General features: G+C 35.6%; 1 protein-coding gene across 6 annotated transcripts in view; it reads left to right on the top strand.

Moving 5' to 3' along the window:
- B3GNTL1 (UDP-GlcNAc:betaGal beta-1,3-N-acetylglucosaminyltransferase like 1) overlaps window positions 1-20,151 on the top strand; it is a 132,799-nt gene that overhangs the window by 38,348 nt on the left and 74,300 nt on the right. For 5 of the 6 annotated variants that reach the window (XM_052809095.1, XM_052809093.1, XM_052809096.1 and 2 more), the window contains one exon: window positions 1,113-1,208. In XM_052809095.1, coding sequence (XP_052665055.1) covers window positions 1,113-1,208 — 96 coding nt within the window. Of the gene's footprint in view, window positions 1-1,112; window positions 1,209-3,030; window positions 3,120-20,151 lie in introns of those variants that run through there. The other variant, XM_052809099.1, reaches the window with a different exon arrangement.

The following is a 20,151-nucleotide window of genomic DNA, read 5'->3' as shown; positions in this document are numbered from 1 at the left end:
TGCTTAGGGTAGAAAATAAACCAAGTAAGTTTTCCACACTGTTCTTGAACAAAACTTGATTATCCGAAATTAGTGTTCAGAAACGCTAATACCTATGCTTTGGTATTAATTCTCAATGAATGAACACATCCTCAACAGGAAGTACCCATCAAAATCTGGAAGAGAAATAGACAGTTAACAGTATGACAGGAGTGCAGTAGTTGGTATAAAATAGCATCAGCTTACTCTGCACATACAATTAAGTCCTGTAGTACCCTGAAGGCTTAGGGTAGACTGCAAACCATTGGGAGTTGCAAACAGCAGAGTTCTGTATAGTCACACTCCTAGGGTTCTCCTTGCTTCTGCCTTGTCTAACCAGAGATTTGTAGAGTAAACAGTTTAGTGTTTGTATGAAATTGCATTAATGCATGTCTGTGCAGTTACAGATAATATGAAATCCCTCTAATATTCTGTTTGATGCATATTGGAAGCTATTATGCCAATAGGTGTTCAGAATATTGAAATTCATATTTAACCCGTACAGCTGCAGAACAGTATTAAAGAAAATGTTGCTCAAATGGGTATATAGTACTTCAGTGAACAAATCAAAATGGGGTGTCTACATTGTTCTACCGTGAATGACACAACTCAGAATACAGATTTTTTTTTTTTTCCCTTATTTTATATAAATTATAAGTAATGTGTGGTGTTATAGGTTATGGCATTGTTGGTACAATTGTATGCTGTTATCCAAGTTATAGTTTTCATTTGCCAAACTTTTAACTATTTTGGTTGAAATTTTGCATTCTAGATGTCTGCCTTTGGATGACTTTCCTTTGAAAATTTCAACCAAAATGATTCAGATATTCCCAAGACTGAAGCTATTGGAAAGGCACTTCTCAATGTTAGTTTTCTAGAGACCTCTGAAATTTTGTAACTAACATTTGAGCAGAACAACTGTCACATATGATATGATATGATATTATGAACACAGAAGGCGGCTAAGAAAGGCTGTATACATAATCTTAATTCTTGGAGTTCCCATGTTTTGAATGCTTATTTTATGACCTTGTTTTGTTGCCGTGTGCGCGTACAGCAGTTTACACTATGTGATTTATCTCATTTTGCTTTAGATTATTGGTTGCCAAGTCAGAAGAGAGCCACTGGAGTCTACTGAAAGGTATACTCGTTGGATCAATAATCTAACTGAAGAACAGCTTCTTACACAGGTATTATTGTTTCAGCTGTGACTGAAATCATGGCAGAAAAATAGAGCAAGAGATTTATTTAGATGGATTTTTTTCAGTCATTAGCAATACTTCATAATTTACTAAGTTATCAGATTCTTATATTTAAAGGCTAATTTTTTCAGTAAGAGACGTTTATGGTGCATGTAATCATTATGTAATGATGACATCACACTGAGTGAGAATGAAGCTTTCAACTGCAGGTTCCGAGTGAGCCTTACATTTCTCACTGCTGTCTGTGGTTAAATCCATATGCTTTCATGTTCTAATAAATGGTTAAGGGTTTTCTTTTTAAAAGGTGTATTTAAATACAAAAGGAGAAAAAATCTTTCTTGAGAATGATTTCCATCCCTACCCCCCTGCCCCCCAAAGTTAGGTACTGACCACTTCTGTATCTGTTTAAGTTTTTGCTAGAGATCATTTTAAAATAGCAGTTCTTGAAGCATTAAACATTGGGCTCATTATACATGTTTGTTAGTAAGATGCGTCTTGTGCAACTGAAGATGACAGTTTTGGCATGAGGAAAGGTTGTTATGTTAGGCAGGCAGCCAATGCTGAACTAAAAGAGACTTTGGCAAAAACAAGTTAAACTGTGGAAGAAATCAGTCCAGCTTGTGGAGGAATGTGTGTACTGAGTATTGTAAGAAATCTACTGGATGGTTAGCGGAAGACATCTCAGCAGGCATTAAGATGCAAGTACTTGGGGTTGGGTTTTGTGATGCTATGATAGGAAGACATTTTCTTTTGATTTTCCTGGATTTAAGTGGCTGAAAAGATCAACATACCCTTGTTTGTTAGACTTCATTGTGAACTGTGTTGTGTTCCCCATTACCCTAACCCCCCAAAGACATAGTTACAGACTCTGGTATGGTCATTGTAACACAAGAAGTAATCTATAGACCTTGTTCTAAAATCAGCAGTGGTATTATGGTTCCCTATAATTCACCAAACGAAAGTAGTTACAGAAGAAGTTACCGATGGAATATTTGGATTTGCCTTTGCATATGGCATTAGAAAAAAATTATAGATTTAAACCAGTGAATTTATCTGACAGCAACATCTGGATCACTCTGTTGTTGAAGAGAAGAGAAAGAAAATCTTGATGTAAAAACTTGTCCTACACAATCTGAAGTGTTTCATCTAAGTGGCCACTGGATGGGGTCTTTAATGAATTAAGCTGGAAATTAAAAGGAATGTCCTAATTTTGAGATTATTTAAGGGGGAGGTATGCAAAAAGAAAACTCATTTTAAGATGGGGGTGTATCTTCTGGAAGAGATTATTTAATATAGTGTTTCTGATAGTAGGATGCAAATACAGTGACCCTTGCAGTCTTATGTGCCTACAAATATCTCTTAAAGTTTTAATCAATCAGCATGTACAATCCATTATTTTTACATATGATTTAGATTCACACGTTTTACAAATAGATGAGGAATTCTGGGAAATATATTGGGTTTGGAACTAGAAGGCTGCATAGCAGAACTTGTGCTACTTGTCCGTGAGTTTATTAACAAGATGGGATTTATAGAATCACACTATTTATGTGTTCCTAATTCATTTTTTAACTTGTTACCTGTTCTCCACCAAATTTAATGCAGAAATAGAAGTTCCTCAAAGACACTAGATTTCTGAAAATTCTGTGGAAGTATGAAGCTAGGAGAGATTGTACTGGACCAGCTGCAATTCATATGTTGTTAAGCACCACAGAATCCACTTGGACAGATATTTAAGGTGCCCAGTCATAAGACAAGCTTCAGCTGTGACACAAGTCTGTAGGAAGCTTGGCTTTTCTAACTGTAGTGCTGAAAGAACTACTTGATTTCCAGAGCGGTGCATGTCAGCATATGCCACCTCTCTTGCCTCAGTATCCATTCTTCTGATCAGAAATTCAGGTAGGGAGGTAATTATTTTGCTTTTCCTTGACTTAAGTATGGGGAGGAGGAGGAATTGGGAGTAAAAACCATCTCAGCTGTGCTCTAATAATCAGGTTATGAATCAATTATGTAAGGTTAGGCCTGATTTGTCCCACTCCTCTCCCCCTGGTACACTGTACATTTTATTTTGGGTGTGCTTTTTAAAACTGTCTTCAGTAAATAAGCCCCGAGAAAACTATAATGATGGGCCTTTGCTAATGGGTTTGTAGAATCTCTGGGAGGAGCACTCCTTCAGGGAATTCAGGAAAATTGGCTTTAATTTACAGCATATTGTCTCCAGCAGTTTCCTGTAGTGAAAGAATGTTCAGCTTTTTTTAGCTGTCTCTGTACTCAGTGCCCAGCTTTTTTTTTCCAGTTACTTCTGTTGCATTTCTGTATCATGCACATGCAAATTATTTGTGCTGTAAATTGGGAAACCAAGCAACCAATTAAAAAAAAAAAAATAGCCAATTGCCAAGATCTTGTAATCCCTGATCATAATATTCATGTTATTGATCAAATAATATCCTGTAGCATTTGATTGCTTTACTAGACAGCAACTGAAGTCCAGTTTGAAAGAGGTGGGTGGTAGCAGATATTTTATTGGGTGGTTGGATGGCTTCATATGCCTAGATGCTGGCTGCTGGTTTTATATCACTTGAGTCAATACCAGATTTTTGGATCAAATGTCCGTCCCCTGTCCTCATGCTGAGAAGATCATTCAATACAAAATGCTTCTAGCATTTTAAATTTTCTTTTCCCTTAGCTATGGCCTCTTGATGCTTACTCATCCATTAAATGTTTCTCTAAACAATTATACTGTAACATTCCAAAGATACTTTATGGTATGCATGAAATTTCAGAATATATACCCTAGACAGTGTGGTAGGAGTAAGAGAGTACAAAGAGAGCATAATAATGAGAAAACTACTTTTTAAAAGATTAACATTTGCTTGTTTAATGTTATCTTCTGTATAAATGATGAGTGATTAAAACTCACTTTTATAGGTGTACTAATACAAGCCTTAAAATACATGTATATGTATTTCATGTATGTATACATGTATATGTATCTTTCTGGCCAAGAGTTAAAAAAAAAAAAAAAGGTAATTTTAACTGTTCAGTAAGTGCAGATCACAGTGGCAGGTATAGGAAGAAAATGAGCAAACAAATTAAGAGAACTGACTGTTTTGATGTTGAAGTGGAAAAAATGTAGATTAAAACTAATCCTACAGAATACCCAAGTCTGAATTGTGCTTGAAATGTGATTGAATTTTGATCATGCAGCCCTTCTTGTACACTGGAAATTTTACTGTGCTGTATAAGTAAAAAGGTCTAAATGGTTTTAAGGTTGGATTAATTACACAAATATTTATACAAGTAGTTTTTAAGGATTGTTGCTGACTGTAAGTAAAACAGCTGAGTTCATATCCATATCTGTTAAATCACTACTTTAGGTTAGTTTAGTCCCACAGCCTGTGAAGTGTTATAGTCAGCCTGAAGCATAATTCCATCTGACCTACCATTTTTTCCTCCCCAAAGACAAGAGACTTCTCTGCTTTCATATGGTGGTTCGCTTAGAAAGCAGTCGGCAAGCTTAGAGTGACATGTGAGGAGACTCTTGCAAAAAGGAGTAGGCTCTATGGTTGATAAGACTGGCCTGTCCTAATTTAGAAAAATAACGGTCTGAACAAAACATGATGATTCTGTATGTTTGTTGTCCACTGTAATGTGTTTGTCTTGCTTCCTGATACATGCTGTACTTTGCAGATTATCTCAGAGCTCTTTGTGTTGGATAAATCTGAAAGTTCTCACAGGTGATTTGTAGTTCTTACCAATAATCTCTCTGGACCACCTGATAGAAGAACAAGAATTAACATGTTAGAGTTTCATAACATAGATTTCTCTGTGCTGTTAGAGGTGCCTGTTAAATTTAGCTGATAGGTTTAAAAGCTGTGCTTCTCTACTTACTAAGTCTTCCTGTAATTAATGTTTGATAAAAGTTCATGCTACAAATAAGCATTTACTACAGATACTCAGTTTGGAAATAGATCCAGCATTTTGGTTGAGTCGAGCATGTAGTTTGTTCTGAAGGCAAGAAGGACCTGATAACATGGCCAGACCTTTTCCATAAATTCGATACACTCAATATTGCATTGTCATCATGTATCTCAATTGGCAACTTCTTACTGGTAAAAAGCTGGGGGGAGTAGATTGCAGGTAGGATGAATTTTCTAGGTGGGCCACAGATTGAATATCTCTGGCATCTGTACGTCTGCTTGCAGACCAGAAAATTCCACCTTTTGTAAGTGCTAGGGTTGGTTGTCAGTGTGTCAGAACTGAAATAGTAATTGAGGTGGCAATCTGAAAGTGGATATATGCAATGCCTGTTGTCTGGTTATGTTAGTAAAGGCAAAAACTGGACAGAGGGTAAGACTTTCTTAAGAATTAATAAAACAGGAATCACTTGCATTTGTTGTCTTTCAATAAAAAGATACTCAACACTTTCTTGGGACTTTTTGTCACTGTTTCCTCTTCTTTCACCCAATGTTATCTAAAAATGTGTCATTAATAGCAAAGTCCTGATGTTTTTCTACTGAGTGAAAGAACCGAAGTCACAAACTGGTTAATTACAGTAGATTCTACTAGTTTGTATGGGATTAAGCATATACCATATAAGACAAAACCAACTGGCTGCTTCCTTTTGTGGTTGGTCCTTGTTCTCCTCTGGAGGAGAATGAAACAGAGTTTCACAAGCTAGTCAGTGTTTATATTTACATTTGAAAATGCATGTCAAAGGGGTTCATGGAATTCTAGAAAGTTTAATGAGAAATGGCTTACCCACATCTGTGAACTTAAGGCACAATTAGAACTTCCTAGTGAGGCTTTATGTAAAGGCATCTCAGGGTCAAATATTTTTGAACTTAGAAACAGGTTTGCAGTCTTTCAGAAATGTATGCAGATTTTGCTTTGTGTGTTAGCAATTTTGCATGAGTTTAAAGGTATACCATAGGGGAAAGAGTGTTAAATAACTTGGATTTTTCCTTTTCGTATTTTGTTTGATAATTTAATGCTTAAACAAGGCTTGAATGTGGTTCATAATAAGTGGTAATATTTAAATAGAACTGAAACATTATAATATAGTATAAAAACAACTTGGGAGTACAATAAATTTGGCTTTATTCCAAAAAGTTCTTGATGAATACAGTCTTACAGCATGATGGATACCTGTATGGCAGAAAAAGCGTGATACGATTTTGATGGACATTGAAATTAAGCAGATAGAAAACAGTTTATCTCTGATTTGAACTATGATTTGTTCCAGCTGATGATCTTTTCTTGTAGTTTTAGTAATCAGTCATACCAATATGGATTACAACATGTTTGCATCCTAAGAACCATCTTTCTTAGAACATTTGATGTGAGAGATGGACAGGTAATGCCAAGTGTAAAGGAAAACCATCAAGGATTAAATTTTCAGAAATGCATAATTTGTTTTCCAAACTATTATTAACATTTCTGTCTCCTCAATACTCCTGAAAATTACTTTGAAAATTACTTTGAAAAATAGGGCAAGAACTTAAAATAAATTCAGGATCTGGTTATTAATGTAGGACAGCAGTTAGGGACATGGATGAAACCAACTAATAACTTCTAGCTTCTGAATGCTCCGCTTATGTTTGATCTTCCATATTTATCGTGTTGATATGTTAGCTTATAAATAAACAGTCTTTAAGCTTCACTTTGGGCTTCTATCTCATTGCCTTTTGTAGCTTAAGGAAACGTTACTTTTGTCTAACAGATGAGGGACAAAAACCAGTTTTTATTTTAAAATGATAGGTGAGATATTGAAGTAGCCCTAACTTTTTTTTTTTCTTTCAAAACAAAAAGCCTATTTCAAATACAAGTTTCCAACTAATTTAGTGATGTTTATTTTTCAGTTGGTCTTCCATATGTGAGAGCACAGAGCAGATACACCCTTAACTTCCTGTAATTTTCTTTCTTTGAATTTGAAAATCAAAGTGCTGATTCCACAAAAAATGGAAATATTTTTACTGTGGCTTTTAGTGTAATAAAAATTATTGATTTCAAACATATTTTCACTGCAATTCAGCTCCCTATTATAGCCGTATATATAGGAAAAAACATTTCTTTGTCTCTCGCAACTGGACACTGAACAGTTCTTCACTGTTTTAAAAATTGTCTATGAGCACAAGTTAAGTGCATTGTATTTATTATTGGATAACAACTTCCTTTTTTGGTCTTGGCTTTTAGTGATAAAAGTACTGGGACAGATTTTCAGGAGAGCTCAGCAATTTCCATAGTAATTGGAGTGGCTGAGTGTGTGAGTATGAAAGCATTATTTCCCATAATAGATAGTAGGTCTGAAGGCCAGTTTTATCTATCACAGTTAAGATTTTGTTTCTTAATATTTTTTTATACTGACCTCACCCTGCCATGTTTGACATTTGTCTCTACAGTAGTTCTTGCTTTTCTGATCTTTTGACTATTAAGGAAACTGAATTTTAAAATATTTACATCCACCATATCCTCTCGTAAGTATTAACAATATATGTTATACTGTTATGTTTGAGGCTTCTTTTTCTTTTTGTGTTGTAAAAAACCAGATTCTGGTCCAGTCTAACAGCTTTTGAGTGCAAGGATCCAGATTTAATGATTAATTCAATTTAAATTTTTTTTTTTCTTGGTGCAAGTGTGACAAACTGGGACATGGGATTTTTATTCTGTTTGTACAGCCTTGGCCAAATGGACTGTAATTAGAAGTTCTTGAGCTGACATTATGCAAATAAAAAAATAATAGTGAGCTTTTCAGAGCGTTAGCTTGGATCAACTGTAGCTGTGAATAGTGTGTCCTTTTTCATAAAGAATAGATATTTGTCTATTCATTTGTTGCAATTACATGATCTTAAAGATGATCAGCACAGCTAGTTCCTCTAGAAGTAGTGCTTGTGTATGCAGCTCACATTTTGAGAACTAGAATGATCACATGTAAAGGAGGTGGAGTAGGCATGTGCTTTGTGGTTAGCAAAGGGATAGTCAAGCCCTGGCCCAAACGGAAATCTGAGCAGTTGCAATGCATGGGGTGTATAACAAGGAAGGAAATGGTCTTGCATCTGGCTTCCAGTGTAACTGTTGGTCCTTTGCCACCTCTCTGGATGAGTTGGTTTCTATGATGTGGGTGGATTTAACCTTTTGCATCACTTGCAATGACTGCTCCCACAGCACAGGAAAAAGCAGCAGAGGAGAAATGAAAACCCAGCAGTTTTATACCCTTCATTTTACAAACATAATACCTTAGTGAAATTGAAAATTCTGATGCTGCTGGTAAACAAAGTATGATGGCTTAGTAGTTGCTGCAAATTACAGTGATTTTTTTCAGAGCTGCTGAAAGAGAAAAAGCAAATGTTACCAGACTTTTTTTATTAGACAAATTTGAAGTATTTTCTAAGACTTCCCATTCATTTATGGTGTTGAATTTATTGGAGTAGGTATTAAGCATGCCTCTCAACATAAAAGATAGGTGTTCAGAAAGTTTGTACAATAAAAGGAATTATTATTTTCAGGCATATAATTTCTTAGCATGCCAGGAGATCAGTATTTATTTTGGATAATTCTTTGCATACCTGTGCCCTAATAATGTCAGAATGAAATAAATATAGTAACGAACGTATTAATCTCAGGATTATGATTATTTTATAAAGTGGTAAAGACAAATTAAGACAAGCTCTTGCTGTTTAAAGAATGGTTCAAATTTTACTTAAAATACCATTTTAATCTTTATTACTTTGCAGGATTTATTCTGCCACTAAAGAGAAAATAAGTGTGCTGTTTATAATTTAGCTTGTTTAGCTTGTAAGCTTGTAGAAAGTTTATTGTTTTATCTATCTGATTAGGGATTTGATGCCAGAATATACTACTAAAAGCCCTTATGTGGGTTCACTTGTATAAAAGTGATTTGTATCAGCATACCTTGTAGTTACATCTTAATTACCTACAACTTTTATGCAGATACAGCCACATCTCTACTAGAGAGCTGCACTGCTGTGATTACACTAAAATATGTACAACAAGTCTCTGTATCATAGCCATTTCTTACATGAAAATATTTATGCCTCATGTAGCCTGTTGGACTGATGCTATAGCTTTGAATTGATGTAATGTATTCCTAATGTTTTTTTATCTTCCTTGTACTCTCTGTATCTAGGTCCTCTCTTACTGTATAAGTATATAACAAGACAAAATAATACTGATTGATGGGATTTCAAATCCTAAGCAGTGACTCTTAAGATGCATATCCTTTTTTTTTTTGTTTTTTTGTTTGTTGTTTATTTGGGGGATGTATTTGGTTTTTTTAAATCAGACTGCAGCATGTTATACAAACGCTCCTTCCATAGCCACTTAACACAAACAGCCGTCTGCACTAGATTTACTTGATTTGCCTGTTTTGATTTTTGCCTCATCTAATGTTCACGTTCTTTATTCTCTTCTCCATCTGTCATTCCCTGTCCTTTTTAAGCACTTTTGCAGCAGAGTTGTGAATTCTCTAGAGTGAAAGTCGTGTCCATGTTCTTTGTTAAAAGCTAGTAAAATAGGGTCCAAGTTCGTGCTTAATATCACATAATAGTGATACTGACTTTTTTTATACACCTTAATTGAAATTTATTTTGAACATACATGCCAGACTTTTATTTGTCTGAATCCCATCTGTTCGTGTAGTTTTGGGGAACTTTGGGACTATATGGCCAGGTCTCATACTATATGTTTTCTTTTGTGTGTCCTGAAGCTTTTTGCTGTTTTCCACTGCAAACCTTTGGAATTGATTTTATGGCTGTGACATCATTCAGCAGCTTTCACATTCCCACTTCATTCTCAGTTTCGTCTCTTCCCCCAAAGAATTTTGTGTTTTCCTGATGCTTCACAAAAGAGCCACAAGTTCACCACGTACTTAATTGCCCATTCATTTTGCAAGGAGCAAATTGCTTAGTAGTTTCTAATAAAGAAATTTAAATGTAACCACCCATGAGTGCAAGAAAGTAGCAGATTAATAATCATCTTCAGGAGAAAACAGTACTGCATCCATGAAATGCTATATCTATTGAGTCAAAGTCTCGGGGAAAGGAGGTAAATTGGTCATCAGGTTGGCAATTGCGTTTAAACAGGTTTTAATGTTTCTGAGAGAAACCAGACTCTACAAGTATACAGACCTCTGCTGAGCAGGGCTGAACTAAACATGCTCATACACTTTGATACCACCTCATTTAGAGCACTGCTAGGCCAGAAGGGTAGTACTGAACCCAAGCTAGCAAGAAGCAGTCTTACTGTCAGAGCATTTACATCTGGGAAATTGCAGGGAAATTCTCAGCTTTATTATAATAGAAGCAAGAAAGAGAGATAAAGAAGTCATTGCAGTGGACCTGAATATAGTGTATGCTTCAGCAAGACACTGAAAGGACCGTGTTTAACTTTATGCTTATCGTTGTTCTTTTCCTTCTGTGTATTTCCTGGGTATTTAACCTAAAGGAGAAAGGGTTTCTTTTTTTCTAGTTTTGTCCTATATGCAGCCAGCAGTCTACCTATACTATGCTCAGGAGTCAGTCAAGAAAGCCTTGTCATGTTATGCTCCAGTCCTGGAGAATTGTCTTAGAATTATACTAGCAAGCACTCACTCCCCTTGAGATTTGTTCTTTAATTATTTCTGTTTCCATTCTTCTGTTTTTACTGATCATGACGAGTAATATCGCTAATGAGTACTGCGGACAGGCCAATGGCAATGCATCTATGCATCTCTGTTTTTCTTTACTTCTCTTCCTTTTTAGCCAGGCATGGTGACAATCTAAAATTGTAGTGTGGCCATGTCCCCTGACTTTTAGCCATATTTTTCATATTCACACTTCTATAAAAATAAATGAATAATATAAATAAGTCTGTGATTGTAAAAGGAAAATAAGTAAGAAACTGTTAGACTCAAATGCTTGACAGTCTTAGAACCCCTGATGGCTTGCTTGAAAGAGCAGGAAAGTTGAGTTTTCAAGTGGTAGTGCTGCTGTTCTATCCTCAGATGTGTTTCTTCTTTTAACTGAAACTCAAGTCATGTTGAATGTGTCCATCGGTATATCTGCATCCTCACTTCTTCAGGAGTAAGATGTTTGAGTTGAGGTTTGTTGTACTTGGCATGAATCAAGCAATCAGAGGAATCACAGCTACCTCTCATGGACGTAGCTACTAAGGAGCCCACACCCGTGGACTGTTGCTCCATTTACCTACAATATTTGAAAATGATGTATTATCTCAACTGCCAACATTTATTCGGCCACCTGATTTTAGAAGGTAACAGTCAGCAATGTTAGCTTTTCCTACTTACCCTGAATTCCATTTTAATGGAATCTTTCAGAAGAATGTAAATCTTAACCTATGAGCAAAACAGGCTCTCTCTTAATATCAGTGTCAGATTACACATGTTTAAAAAGAAAAAAACAAAACCAACAACCTTTGGAGTCAGTAGGAGAGATTTTTTTGTGTGTGTGTCATAAAATTATTCATAGATCTGCAGAGCAGATGTTGACAATTACAAAGAGAACAGAGGCCGGTCTGTGGTCAGCCAGCAAGCTCCGTTTCACGTGGGTAGATCAAGGCTCAAGGCAGCAACTATTTCCTGTCAGCACGCTGGGCGTCAGTGATAGCAGTTTTTGTGGGCTATAGCCCAGTTAAATTATACAAAGTCACTTTTGTGAGGCCTTGGTTCTGTCTTTCGGCTGAAAGAATAATGGTACTAGAAGGCTCAGTGTTCTGTTTTCTAAGATCCGTGTTTATTGATACAAAATTGTGGGTTAAAAACTTCTTATGGATTTTGTGTTTCTTTGCTAGATTTTTGCTGCCTCCTTTTAGAAAGTGTATAACAACTGACCCTTTCATTTACTTCAGTAAATGCCAGTGTGGTGTTTCACATGTTAATTATTTTAGCTTGAACCATATTTAAAGCACCATCTCCCCAAAATTTTAATGTATTTTTATTCAAGAACTTAAATGGTAGCTATTTCCTCCAAATTAGAAGTGATTAATTGTTATCCTTTTGGCTTCAGAGCAGTTTTCTTTAAAATTCTCATGGTTTGCAGGTGACCTGGGGCATCTCTTCTGTTCACAGCACTGCTTGGCATGCTTGTATAAATAGGCATTTCCCAGTAGTTAAAGAATTTTAACTATGGCTCATTTTGTCTCAAACAGGGTGGGGTTGTTGAAGTAATGATGATGCTGATGCCATGTCCAATTAATTCCCATTTTCCTCTTTGTTGGTAGAGCTGTATAAATAACTATGTATTGGTGATGGAAAATTAATAAAATTTTCTACTGCAAATAAATAATTTTGATCTTCAAGTTTAACAGGTAGACCATGGGAAGAGGAGAATGAACAAAAGTATAGCTTAGTGGAAGGAGAAGAAACTTTGTAGTTGCTATTTTGGATCAGAAAGATGGTTTCTCGAATTGTAAATGGAAAAAATTTTCTGATGTTCTCACATATTTTAAATTCACTCTTTCATGGCTTTTATAGTAAATCCATGGCCATGGAATATGAGCATGTTAATGTCAAGTGCTAATGATTGGGTCTGTCATCTTGCTGTTTTGTACAATAGAGGATGCTACTGAACACAGATAGAGTATTGATAAAATGACAAAAGCAAAGCATAAAAATATTTCTTAAATAGCTGAAACAGTATCTGTAGTAAATACATGTTTTGTTACTCAGAAACAATAAATTATTTTCTATCTTACTGAGGATGACATGTGTTTCACTGTTTGGTGAGAAAAGGGTCCCTGTGATAAGAATCTACCCTGTTCTGTGTGTGACTCAAATCTTAGGTTGCTTACGCTTTTTTTCATCAAGTAGGTAATGTGAATAATTTTAGAATAAAGAGGAAGGAAGAAATTACATGCCTCAGTAGCAAGCATGTTTTCTCTAATACTTTAGTTTCAAGTTCTGTATTAAGGATAGGTGAAGTCCAAAGTCTCCTTTTATAGTAGGATACCAGGTGCAAGCAGCTAGACATAGAACACAATTCAACTTTCTCTTTAGTGAAAACGATAACACAGCTTGAGTCTTAATGGCAGACTGCTGTTGCTGTGGCAGGGCTTGTGCTAATTTGTTAGGAATAAGACATAAGCAATGCTAACATACATAAATTTTTAGTATGAGAGAGGCCAATGCATCTGCTGTGTGAATGGAAGTGCTGTACAGCCACATGGCTGCAGCTGGGTCGCATGCCAGTGAAGAGAACCTTGCTGATGAGCAGTAGCTAGGGGAATAACACTCTTAGCCCTGTAAAGGCAGGAAAATTATGTATTAGTAATGACAGTTTCCTGTAACTCTGCTGTATAAATATAAAGATATCTGCGCCAGACCGCATATTTAGAATGTGTCATGCTGAAGTATTTACCCGCAAATTAACTGGAAACTGTCCATTGTTTCATATTGATAATGTATAGGTAGCCAAATATTAGGCCAAATTGTGTAACGTAATACCTATTTCTGTGAAGGGTAAATGTTTGGTGAATATGAAAATTAAGGCAGTATTTAGCTACAAATGTGTTGAAAATGGTAGCTGTTACTTTTAATATAGCATGAATTATGAGATTATAATATCATCTACTTTCTCTAGATTAACTTCTAAGATGTGCCATATAGAATATTATATTGATGGGCAATAGTAATATGGAGGGGGATATTAACAAGGGGAAGTTGGAGCGGATTGGCTTTTGTTTTTCTGCTGAGACCAGGAAGCAAACCATTGGAGAGTAGGGACCAAGTTTTTTTTTTTAATCCAGGCTACTGAATTTTTTTTAATCGATAGAAATTTTTTTACTTGCACTTAACACACATAGATGAGTGTCCCCATTTAGATGGGGTCAGCTTTCTTTGAATTATATAATTGTGATTTGGAATCTCTGAATAGTAAACTAAATGCCATATTTTTTTCCCCAACATCTCCGAATCTGTTAGAATTGGTAAATTAAGTGACAGTGTTGGTACATATATTTTGCAATATAGATGGTGCATTTACAAGTATTAAAAATCCTCAATGAAGGCAAATGCTTAATAGTTACTTAGCTTCATTTGTGCCAGCCCAGAAGTCTTAAAATAAAGATTCTGAAAATAAATGTATTTGTATACAATGGTGAGAACGTCAACAAAAGGACTGTTACGGTGCTAGGATTGCTGGTTATTGATTTGCATGATTAGGTTTAAAGTTTGTAGGAAGAGAAAGAGAATTTGGGTTTTGGGGTGTGGGGTTGTTCTGGGTTTTTTAGGGGGGGCTAACATTGTTTAGTTGAGGGGGCATTGTTTATGTTTTTAATAATGACTCTATATTTGCAGGTCAAGTCAGAAGCTTTCCAAAGTTACAAGTAAAATTATAAGCAAAATAGTTATCTCATTTTGTGGGAAGGCAGACTGATGTTCCATCTTTGTGACACTGGGACTTTTTATTGTTGTTTGTAGGAATTTTGATGAATAGCCTGAAGTGCAATCTTTTCTCAGTTTTGACCTTTTACCAGAGAGCCCTATAAACACAAATATTAAATTTTACCAAGAAATAAGCTGCTTTCTAAAACCATTACATATTTCTGCTAGTGCTTCACATATTCTGAAATTTGTTTGAATTTTCATTTGGTATTTGTTTGATATATTTGGTTAATTTTTACGTCGTAACTTTGGTGATTGTAGAAATGTTACTTGTCACCGATACCAGCAAACCAAAAATGTTTCTTAGTAATATTTTTACTGTCTGTTTATAATGATGATAAAAATAACAGGTTTTGGCTTTTATAACTTCTCAAACCTCTTTTTAAAGAAAAAAGATGTTGTGTATGTGAAAACTCAACCTCTTTTTAAAGCAAAAAGATGTCGTGTATGTGAAAACTCAACATCTGCTTCACTGACTATGCGTAATTCTGTGTGAGCAACTGGTAAAGTAGCTTATCTACCTTTTGCAAAACCAGACCCTTATTCAGGAACAGTTTCCGTAATTGTCTTCTAAAATGTATTTTCATTATGCCTGTCTGAATTTACCAAGGAATTATGCCACTGGTCCTCCAATAAACTGTAATAATTATCGTCTGAGAAAATCAGAATATTAACAAGACTGTGCCACAGGTAGGTAGTTCCTTGAGAGATAGAGCAATGTAATTTTATCAGAATCTGAGTTTCAGGAGAGTTGTACAGACAGGTCTGAAAACATAACCGAAGAATATTTAGTCATTATTTCAGCTTCCTGTAGCTCTGAAAGGCATGAACTACTTCATTAATCTTAGTGCAGAGCTTTGTGGGGGGAGGGAGGATGGGGGAATCATTCTAACAATACATGAAAAAATTCTTCCACTTCTGCTAAAAGCAAGGATGTTGTAGCCTTTAGCCATAATCATGAATAGGCTGCCGAATTGTCTTAACATGCTATGTTGGGCAAATGCGTATTTCTACTGGCATTATATGGTGTTAAATATTTACTGTTGTTTCAGGCTTCTAATTGTCAGGAATTTACAAATAATGAGAGCTGTGGATTATATATGTGTCCAGATATAGCCTGTGTATGCAAATCATGTGCCATGTTGTAGTTTTTTTACATAGACATCAACTGTTTTTAAGTTTGTGTATCTTTTGACCAGAACTTTACATTTGTTGCTGTTCACTCATTTTAAAATACTGCATTTAGGAAAAACATTTGTTCTGAATGTTTTTGCGCAGTGTTACAGGGCTAGCACGTATTAATTTCAAATACACTCCTGGTAGATGTGCTTGTATTATCATGAAAACTTGATGTTTTTTTTTTTTTTTTACTTTTAGAAGAGAAAAGAGGTAAATAGTAATTTTATATCTTATTTTTCTAATTTATCTCAAGAACTGCTACTTGTGCTTTGCTGTTATTCTTTCCTGCTTTAGCAGATTGGAAGCTTCTGAATCTGATTTTTTAAGTGGATATGTGTAGATTTTTATGGAAATTTGTATGTCCGCAGCTGCTAGAAAATGAGAGAGTATGTACCAGTGAAAGATGACAGATTGCCAAATAAGCCTACCAAACTGAGGTCTGGAAAAAATAGGAATTTCCAAGCAGGCGAGAGGTTTATCGAAGAGGAAGAAAGCAAGCCAATTTGAGTACTTTGCACAGCTGTTTCAACTGAGATATTTCATCCATGTGATACTTTATAATAATTTAATGCCAAAAGTAATACATAAACATTTCTTTTCTATTTTGAATCAGTGGCATACATAAAATTGGTTTCATATGGTCAAAAGCTCCTGCATTTCAAAACAAAATAACCAAAAGTTTGGCTCATCCTGCATTTGCAAAATACTGCAGCTAAGTAACAACTACGTTTTCCGAATCATCCAGTAAACATCAGACTTCTCTGATCATAAATCAGAAGAACCGACACTTTTCTGCCTTTGTAACTGCAAGAAGTTTTTTTTATTTGCTAACAATGTACGTAATAAAAATCTTACTTTGAATTGAAGGGTGATGGTTTTAGATTCTTTCACAAATTAAATAGCTGTACTAAGTGAACATGTATTTTCTTAGGCGTAGGTAAGCAGATACTGCTTTCATATTACCGTGCCTGTAGGTAAACAGATACTGCTTTCATATTACCGTGCCTGTAGGTCTCTAGTTCTTGATTTCCACCATCAGAAATGTGTAAGGAACGTTCAGTAACATACAGGATGTTCATACTCCAGTGAACTGGATGTGAGTACTCCAGTTCATGTGTTTGGAGATATCTAATGACAAAGAGAATGCATTTGCTAGGTAGAAGTGCAACAGATGCCAAACAGCTGTGAATCATCTGTATTCTGTAATGGAAGAAGTGAGAACCTTTAAGCCTGAATTGAAGAAAGATTTTGTTGGTTTGTTTGTTTTAGCACAAAACTGACTGTTTTAACCCTTTCTCTCCACTCCTAATTGCATGTTTAGCTAGTTATCCTTAGATTAATAAATAATTCTTTTGGCTGCTAGTCCCTCTTTAAGCCCTTCAGATTATATCTCATTAGAAGTCAGTAAAAACAAAGTGTCAATTTTAAAGTAGGATCCTGTTTTGTCCTTTTAATGTCAAGTGACATTAAGTGCACATAAGTAGCTGACCCTTCACACCTACCAATATAAACAACTTAAGTAATATGCACTGCTTTTGCATGTATAATGCCATTGGACTTTTAGTCCTTTGATACCCAGAGATATCCTGCTATTGTTCAGTCCCCTTCATTTTCTTGACATGCAGGCCTCTGCTGCTGCCTCTTTTTCTTTAAGATTTGCAGTCCATTTTGTCTGTTGTTTTTCCTTCTCTAGCAGATGATTTCTTTGTATCCCCTGGGTTCATCCACTTTTCCTCTGTATCAACCACCCGCCCTGCCAGAATTCTGTGCTCCATCAATAAAGGCATAATTTGGAATACAGTTAGACAACAAAATGCCTCTTTTTCCTTAGCCTTTGATTGTTTTCCATCAGAAAAGAATAGTTTTAAACCTAAATACTTCTACCTTTCTCATCAAACATGAATGGCTTTCTCTTTCTCACCCTGACTGCTTTTTTTATGCAGTTGCAAGGTCCAGCAATCTTTTTGCTGAACTCAGCGTGTTGTTTCAAATCTAATGCACAAGTGCTCTCCACAGACACACAGAGCCTTCTTAGATGCTTGCTGTGCAACCCTCAGAGCATATCACAATTAAATAGAATGGTTTGCTATGTCCACCAGACAGCGAGTCTGCTAGATGCCAGGAATGGGATAAGAAATGCTGTGCGTGTGGGGTTTTCTTTTTCAGAGAATCGGTAGAAAGAAAAGGATTGGGAAGCTTACTGAGGACTGTAGTTTTGAAAGTTGTCTTGAGAGGTATGGGAGGAAAGAATCTGAAACGAGAGAGGGGAGTTCAAGAAAGGTAATTTGTATGCAAATGTCTGAGAGGAGACGGCAAAATTAACAATACTAGTTTGTCTACCTTGGAAACTGAAATTGCCAAATCTTTTCCAATCTCTTGGGGGTTTGTTTTTCATGGCTTAGTGTGAATTTGGTGAACCATCAAAAGAGCTGTATTAGCACTCAGAGATTGCTTTTAATGGTAAAAAAATCAATGATTAAAAATGCCAATTGTTGGAATGAAATAACAAACTGTGTGACTGTTTCTGGATTGTCTTCCTGCTCTTGCTTAACAAGTCTGACACTAAAACTGCTGTTCTGTACTTTGTGAATTGAAGCATGAAGATGCAGTGAGTGTGTTTGGGCATGAGCTTCTTACATGTTTGGATCAAAGGGACTGGTGTATGAAAGACTCGCTGACTTACTGTCGCTATGGCAGTTTGTGTATGAAGGCAGCTTGGAGTTCTGTATATGCAACATTGTTATTAAGTTGTTATTGATGTTAAACAAAGGATTAGGGTTTTTTCTTTTTTAATCTGGACCAAAGCTTTGTGAGTTTTGATGGCTTTTTTTTAATGAATGCAAACATATTGAGATAAGGTTATTCAGTGTTTTGCCTACTTTTTAGGCTTTTCTTCCTTTAAGTTACAAATTAGTGTTGTCTCTGTCCTTAATGCAGAATCAGACTTTGACTAATATCATGGAAGAACTGGGGGTTTTTTGTTTGTGTTTTAAAGCATGTATTTTAGTAGCTAGTATATTTACACAAGACACAAAATATTATTATGCAGCTTAGAAGCCAATAGGTTTTGGTTTTATTTGACATTTTCTTCACTGATAAAGCAGTTTTAGCAATATGATTTTTATTTTGTATGTTAGACGTTTTAGGAAGTGCTATCTTATTGCTTGCTAATTTATTCTTAATTTAAACAGGCAGTAGCATCTTTAAGGTAAGCATTTAGAGATAGACATGCTTGCATTTTTGCATCTTTTAGACCCACTACAGGATTGGGTATAAAGCAGTTCTTTTTGTACATCAGAATCAAAGAAAATGCATAATGCTACACAGATGTAACAAATGTCAGTTGCTTGAGAGAATTTTAGAGAAGGCATTCAACAATTTAAGGTGGTCATGATATGACAGCAGCTAAAAGTGCTTATTTTCCTGGTGTTATGTTATAAAACAATCAAAGCATCACTTTTTGAATTATTTAATGGGATGAGGTCTTGAAAACCTACCAAAAAATCTGGTATTATCTATGTAGATGGAGAAAAACAAAGAGTTCTTGAGGTTGTGCTGCAAACAAGCACATGCTTCCTAAGTAAATGTCCAACAAATTCAACATATAGCAGAGAACATTTAAAAAAAAAAAAAAAAATGCTAGAAGAGCCAAGTAGTCCATCACCTACTGCTGCGACAGAATTCCACTCTACTGTTCCTTTCCACCTGCTATGAAAATGCACCATGCTATGTTTTGGAGAAAAAGACCTGTTTCACTTCACTCAGTTGGATGCCACACTTAACAGAGGTGTTAGGAGTTTTTTCATCAAGAAACGTATTTAGACCAACCCTTTTTTCTCGCAGGTTAGAGTTCTGGTTTCATTTGAGTCATTGTCTGTATGTCCACAGACTGTGGGGCACCCTGATTTTACTTCTAGCCTTCTTACCACAGACATCATCACATGCCATGAGAGGTTACAATTACACTTGTTTAAGGGGGAAAAAAAAAAAAAAAGAGGAAAAAAGAAAAATATTATTATGATTTGTATAGACCCAAGATACATTCTGTTGATTGCTTGTGGTCTTTGAAGAACTGTACACAGTTCAGGGTATTTCTGGGTCACTGCTTTTTCTATTTTGGTGGTGGAGGTGTATAGATATATGCTCCAGTGCTTTTATATTGTGTTTCCTTCTGTTTCCTTATAAGCCTTTGAGAAAGAAGCTGAGGGATGTTTGGATAGAAAGCTGGAACTTTTATGTGGAGTTGACATAGTTTGGGCACTATAATAATGACTGTTGATAGACAACTCCCTGAAAAGGAAATGAAAATGATGTTTATAAAACAACACAATGTGTATTTCCAGAAGAATTGAGTGA

This window comes from Harpia harpyja, chromosome 14, assembly GCF_026419915.1.
Source record: "Harpia harpyja isolate bHarHar1 chromosome 14, bHarHar1 primary haplotype, whole genome shotgun sequence".
Lineage (NCBI taxonomy): Eukaryota > Metazoa > Chordata > Aves > Accipitriformes > Accipitridae > Harpia > Harpia harpyja.
The sequence above is the reverse complement of the archived record's forward strand: the minus strand, read 5'-3'. Positions and strand labels throughout refer to the sequence as shown.